The 6,296-nt window shown below is 34.0% G+C and overlaps 1 protein-coding gene and 1 pseudogene across 1 annotated transcript; one reads left to right on the top strand and one right to left on the bottom strand.

Annotated features, from left to right (window-relative positions):
* Positions 2,647-5,304, top strand: LOC104750246 (probable elongation factor 1-gamma 2). Its single transcript, XM_010472016.2, has 8 exons — positions 2,647-2,757; positions 2,857-2,912; positions 3,090-3,239; positions 3,325-3,385; positions 3,479-3,531; positions 3,619-3,720; positions 3,949-4,435; positions 4,726-5,304. Exons 2-8 carry the CDS (start codon positions 2,904-2,906, stop codon positions 5,103-5,105), a joined length of 1,242 nt encoding a protein of 413 aa, XP_010470318.1. The 5' UTR covers positions 2,647-2,757; positions 2,857-2,903; the 3' UTR covers positions 5,106-5,304.
* The window catches only part of LOC109129473, a 2,109-nt pseudogene continuing 1,027 nt past the window's right edge, over positions 5,215-6,296 (bottom strand).

Here is a 6,296-nt window from a genome sequence, read left to right as displayed (position 1 = left end):
ACCAATCTTGATATAATTATATAGAAAATGGAAAAAATTACGTAGATTACTTTTTTTTAATGATTAAAAGGTACAAGTATGTCAAGAAAATATCCAAACATGTAATTTGACATATATTTTTTTGGAAAGCTAAACCTTCTTAATGCACATGGAACTCGTGATCTTTGGGATCTATGATGTATCTTAATTAGGAGGTTAACCTTGACTAAAAAAAAGTAGGAGGTTAACCACTAGATCAACTAGTTCTCAGTTCTGAGTTATGTAGAATTTTAGTTTTTACGTTATAGTATAAACGAAAAAGATTAAAAAATTTTGTGTTTAGAAATTGAGAAATTTACTCGAATGTCACACCAATTACCAAATTTTAGTCTAATAAATTTTCTAATGATAAAATATAAAGTATTTTTGAAGGTTCACAAGAAACACAAAACAAAAAGAGAACCATCTCTGTTTGTTTCATCAAATGAAAAATTTAATGAATCATTTACGAATTTACGAATCTCTTTTTAGTAATTCATTCACAAAAAAAAACAAAACAATAAGGGAAATTACTGAAACAAATGACAGTAATTTTTGTTATATGAATGAAATATGTTAACAATGCGTATAAAGAGGTGGAACCATTCAAATTTTCAAATACAAAAAATGGAAAAACCAAAATTAAATATGTTAGTCGACTATAAATATGCATATAATTTTTCTTATTATTTATATTTTATATTGTATTTGTTTGTTAAATATTGAATTTTTGTAACTAGAGGAAAAACTAAATTTCCAGACCGTTTGTGCAACTAAATATATATATTAATATTTTAACCCGCAATATACTTCATGACCATTTGTTTGTTATATTTAATTTGTTTTGTTTAGTGTTTGAGAATCTATTTTAATTTTTAATTATTATAACAAAAAATAAGGGATCTAAATACATAGTAAATCATTTATACGCTATGATTAAGTCACATTTTTCCTAATAATTTAATTATTTTACACAATCTTAGTTAAATCAACTTAATTTTTATATGTCAAATATTCTAACATTAATAGTGTTGATAAATAATATAATGAGGATTTAACCCGTCTTAGCATAAATTCAATAATATTTATTAATTCAAACATGTCCTCTTTATAACTCATATACTATATAACCGTATTATATAATATTTTAAATTTTTTAATTTTACATATTCATAATATTTTAAAACTTTATTAAGTTTATCTATATTAATTATAATATTTAAATAAATGTGAATCAAAGTGCTTCTTATGTTAAGAATCAAAGCTCATAGGTTTTGGAAAACATAATAGGAATCAAATTTTTGTTTTTTTTTTGTTTAAAAAAGATTCAAAGATAGAATATCTTCAATACACAATAGAATGTATGGTTAAATATATCATAGTTTTTGTTTCCATATTGATTCTTANCTTTTGGTACTAGATCTGAACTCAGAAGATCTCCGAGTTCGTATCTTCTTCGTTTGAGCAATGGCTTTGGTAAGTTTCTATGAAACGCGATTCATCATTTCCTTAGCTCATTATACGTTTAATTAGAGCAGTGTACGATTGTTTTAACATACATCTGGATTTTTTGTGTTGCATAAAGAAACTGATTTAGTGATTTGTTGAGTGTAACTATGAAATTTCTCATGAGTTTTGNTGTATTTTTTTAGTTGGAATGGTATGTAAAATATTTAGGAAACAAAATCAGAATTAATGCTATTTTTGGATTTTTTTTAAGGATTAACTTTGTAAATAAGTTTTTAAATAAATATAAATACAAGGGTAGAACTCAAAATGTACTTCAAAAATGTATACAGTAGAACCTCTATAAATTAATAACCTCTAAAAATTAATAAATTTCTCCGGCCCTAAGTTGAGACTAGTGTAATTTTGGACACTATTCGATAAAATAATAAATTAATAATTTTTTTGATATTCTCATGTAAAAATATGGTCCCATCAATATCATAAATTAATAATCAAATAAACTAGTATATATATATCTAAGAAATATATATATATATATATATATATATCTAAGAAAATCTAGTGAAATATGAATCTATTATTGTTTGTTTGTTCTTGAATTTGCATTCTTGTTGGAGAGTATCTCTAATCTTTTTGATTGCATCAAAAACTTCTGGTGTTGTGTTCTCAAATCGCATCTAAAAATTATAGAGAGTTCTTGACGCGATAATTGCTTCCGTATGTGTAACTGGTTCTAAAGGTACCTTGAAAAATAATAGTAGCAATTTCTTCTAAACTCTGAATTTCTGATAAAAAATTCTTTTCATAAATTAATAAAATTTCATAGTCCCGACCTTATTAATTTATAGAGGTTCTACTGTATATAGATATATGTTAAGGAATAGGATGTTAAAAGGAAAAAAAATAGACATAATAAGCATACAGAATTAGTAAAGTTACGAGAAACGTATTTCACCATTCACCAATTTGTAGAAAAAAGAACTAGTAAAATTTGGACATTTTTATTGTAGAAAATAAACATGGTAAAAATTTAAAAAGTTATAATCAGTTAACCAGAACAAACCCACATTTGATAAACAAAACCAAAAAACTAAACCGAACACAGAACCAAAACCTAACGAGAAAGGAATATTCTCGAGAGCCAGCCGACTACACACATCCCTAATTTTACATACACTCTTTTATACTATCTTCGCCGCCGCTTTTGTATCCTTCTCTCTCTCGCTTTGCTCAAACTCTCTCGGAAAAACCTGCTGAAGCTTCTCTCTCGTAAGAATCCATTTCTCAACTTGTTCTCCTTATCGCTTCTCTCATTTCGAAATTTGATCGACGACTCATCGTTTACTTGTTGTTTTCTTTTGGTACTAGATCTGAACTCAGAAGATCTCCGAGTTCGTATCTTCTTCGTTTGAGCAATGGCTTTGGTAAGTTTCTATGAAACGCGATTCATCATTTCCTTAGCTCATTATACGTTTAATTAGAGCAGTGTACGATTGTTTTAACATACATCTGGATTTTTTGTGTTGCATAAAGAAACTGATTTAGTGATTTGTTGAGTGTAACTATGAAATTTCTCATGAGTTTTGTGGGAACCTTGCTAGGTCTTGCACACATACAAGGGAAACAAAGGTGCCTTTAAGGCACTCGTTGCTGCTGAGTATGCAGGTGTGAAGATCGAGGAGGCTGCAGATTTTCAGATGGGTGTCACTAACAAATCCCCTGAGTTTCTTAAGATGAACCCTATTGGAAAGGTTTGGAATCTGTTTCCATAAGGTTTTTGTTTTGATTGATGTTTGCTTTGATTTCTTAGCTGATAGAAGGTTATGATCTTACTAGGTTCCTGTGCTTGAGACTCCTGAAGGTGCCATTTTTGAGAGCAATGCCATTGCCCGATATGGTATTAAGTTCTTTTTCTTTTTCTTTCTGTGTTACATGATTCATTGCTTGAAGGTGTAGTCAAGATAATGACTATTTTGATGTTCCAATTCAGTGAGCCGTAAGAATGGTGAAAACTCTTTGAACGGATCCTCCCTCATTGAATACGTAAGCTCTTGTTTGTCGTCTTGTTTTCCTTTTTATTATTTCTTACACATTTTTGTTAATGTCTATGTGTATGGGTCGACCTTTCAGGCTCAAATTGAGCAGTGGATTGATTTCTCCTCGTTGGAGATTGATGCTAACATGTTGAAGTGGTTTGCTCCAAGATTGGGCTATGCTCCTTTCTCTGCTCCTGTAAGCTTACCATAGTTTTTATCTCTTCTCTCATTTACTCTCTGTGCTTAAAATTATGCACCCCTTGCACTCTAATTTTACTACTAGACTAGTGTTCTTAAGCTTACCATAGTTTTTATCTCTTGTCTCATATACTCTCTGTGTTTAAAATTATGCACCCCTTGCACTCTAATTTTACTACTAGACTAGTGTTCTTCTCGTCTTTATAATGGTTTTGTATGAATGAAGGCTGAGGAAGCGGCAATTTCTGCATTGAAGAGGGGACTTGAGGCTTTGAACACTCATCTCGCCTCCAACACTTACCTTGTTGGACACTCTGTTACCCTTGCTGATATCGTAACCATCTGCAACTTGAACTTGGGATTTGCAACCGTGATGACCAAGAAATTTACATCTGCGTTCCCTCATGTTGAGAGATACTTCTGGACAATGGTAAACCAGCCAAACTTCAAGAAGGTGTTGGGTGATGCCAAGCAGACCGAAGCTGTCCCTCCAGTTCCAACGAAGAAAGCTGCACAGCCTGCAAAGCCCAAGGAGGAGCCTAAGAAGGCTGCCCCTGCAGCAGAGGCACCAAAGGCTGCTGATGAGGAAGAAGCACCAAAGCCCAAAGCCAAGAATCCTCTTGATTTGCTACCCCCGAGCCCAATGGTTCTTGATGACTGGAAGAGGCTGTACTCGAACACCAAATCCAACTTCCGTGAGGTTGCTATTAAAGGTATGTTATATGTTGACTTCTCTTAATGTGCCTTTGAAGTCTTGCTTAATGAGATGCTAGAAATGTTTTTAGGCTTATGGAATCAATTTGTTAAGAACAATACTACAAACTGCTTTACTTTTTCTAATCTACCTGAACCAGAAGGACTGTATAGAAAATCCATACCTGAAACAACAATTCAGCCTTTTATCTAAACAGCCCACAGCAGCTCTAGACTTATAGCTTAGAGTTGAGCCTGAAAGTACCCTCTGTCAAAAGCTCAATGCCTTCAATGTTTGTATTAAATGCAGGATTCTGGGACATGTATGACCCAGAGGGGTACTCACTATGGTTCTGTGACTACAAGTACAACGATGAGAACATGGTGTCCTTTGTTACTCTCAACAAGGTTGGCGGGTTCCTTCAGCGTATGGACTTGGCACGTAAATATGCCTTCGGTAAGATGCTTATTTGCGGGTCAGAGGGTCCCTTCAAGGTGAAGGGTTTATGGATCTTCCGTGGACCAGAGATCCCCAAGTTCATAATGGATGAGGTGTACGACATGGAGCTGTACGAGTGGACCAAGGTTGATATCTCTGATGAAGCCCAGAAAGAACGTGTTAGCCAGATGATTGAAGATGCAGAGCCATTTGAAGGTGAGGCTCTCTTGGACGCCAAATGCTTTAAGTGAAAAGGCTCATTACTGTCCTCTCTATCTCCGTAGGGGTTTTACGCTGTTACTTGTGTTTTTGATATCCTCTAGAGTCCTTACAATCGTTGAATTGTAGAGTCTGGTTTTCTTTTTTCGGGATTAAGAACTAGTTGCTTCCCAGTTCCCCAATGGTATTGAGACAAAAATGCTTACTTAATACATTACAACTTCTAGTTTTTATTTAAATTCCATAAAAGTTGTCATCTCTTACAACATCGTAAGCAACTTTTTTAACAGAGAAAACCGTAGAATCGAACCATAATCTTAATTGAAGAGTCGTCTTAGTCCAAACTATTTTAGGCAAACCCAAAACCACCACCTGTGGATGCTCTGCTTCACTTGTTAATAAGATAATAGTAATAGTTACCATAGAAGCTAAGAATCATATCTTCTTACTGACCGTGACTTTGAGACCATGCTTCATACTGAGAATAACAGAGCGAACTGGTTCGATCATTTGACCTTCAACGATCTAAAGTCGTAGTTTTGTATGATGTTGACAGCTACCATCTTCAGCTGCAAGAGAGCCAAATGCTTACCCAAGCAAGTTCTTGGACAAATTAAAATACCAGGAACTTGTATGAAGGTTCATGTCTTAGCCCTCCTTCGTCTGAAATCCACCTCTCTGGTTTGAAATCTGATGCGTCTTCTCCCCATACAGATCTCATTCTTCCCAGTGCGTACATAGAAATTAGAATCATTGAATGCGCTTCAACTTTGTGTCCGCTTGGAAGCACATCGGACTCCAATGGTGACTTGTGATTAAAGGGAAGTGGTGGGTAGAGTCTCATAGTTTCGGACAAGGCAGCATGTAGATATACGAGCTTCTCTAGATCTGCTGGATCATACTTTGTGTTCATCTCACGTCGTATTTTGGCCATAACTTGGGGATGCATAGAAAGAAGCCAGAAGAACCAAGTGAGAGCTGAGCTTGTGGTGTCTCTTCCTGCTTTCAACAGACTAAAAACAATATCTCTGATAAACTTATCATTTCTCGGTTTCAAGAACTTATATTTGATAGTGTCCACGTTAATATAATATGTTAACACGTCCATTGATGTCTCTCTTTCCCCACGGCTTATCTCCTCTCTTCTTGAAGATATGATCTTCGCAAGCATTTCATCGACAGTGAGCATCGAAACTCTCAGCTTCCTCTCAAGACCAATCCCA

Source organism: Camelina sativa, chromosome 16 (genome assembly GCF_000633955.1).
Source record: "Camelina sativa cultivar DH55 chromosome 16, Cs, whole genome shotgun sequence".
NCBI lineage: Eukaryota > Viridiplantae > Streptophyta > Magnoliopsida > Brassicales > Brassicaceae > Camelina > Camelina sativa.
Note: the sequence above shows the minus strand (reverse complement) of the source record. Positions and strands in the feature narration are given on the sequence as shown.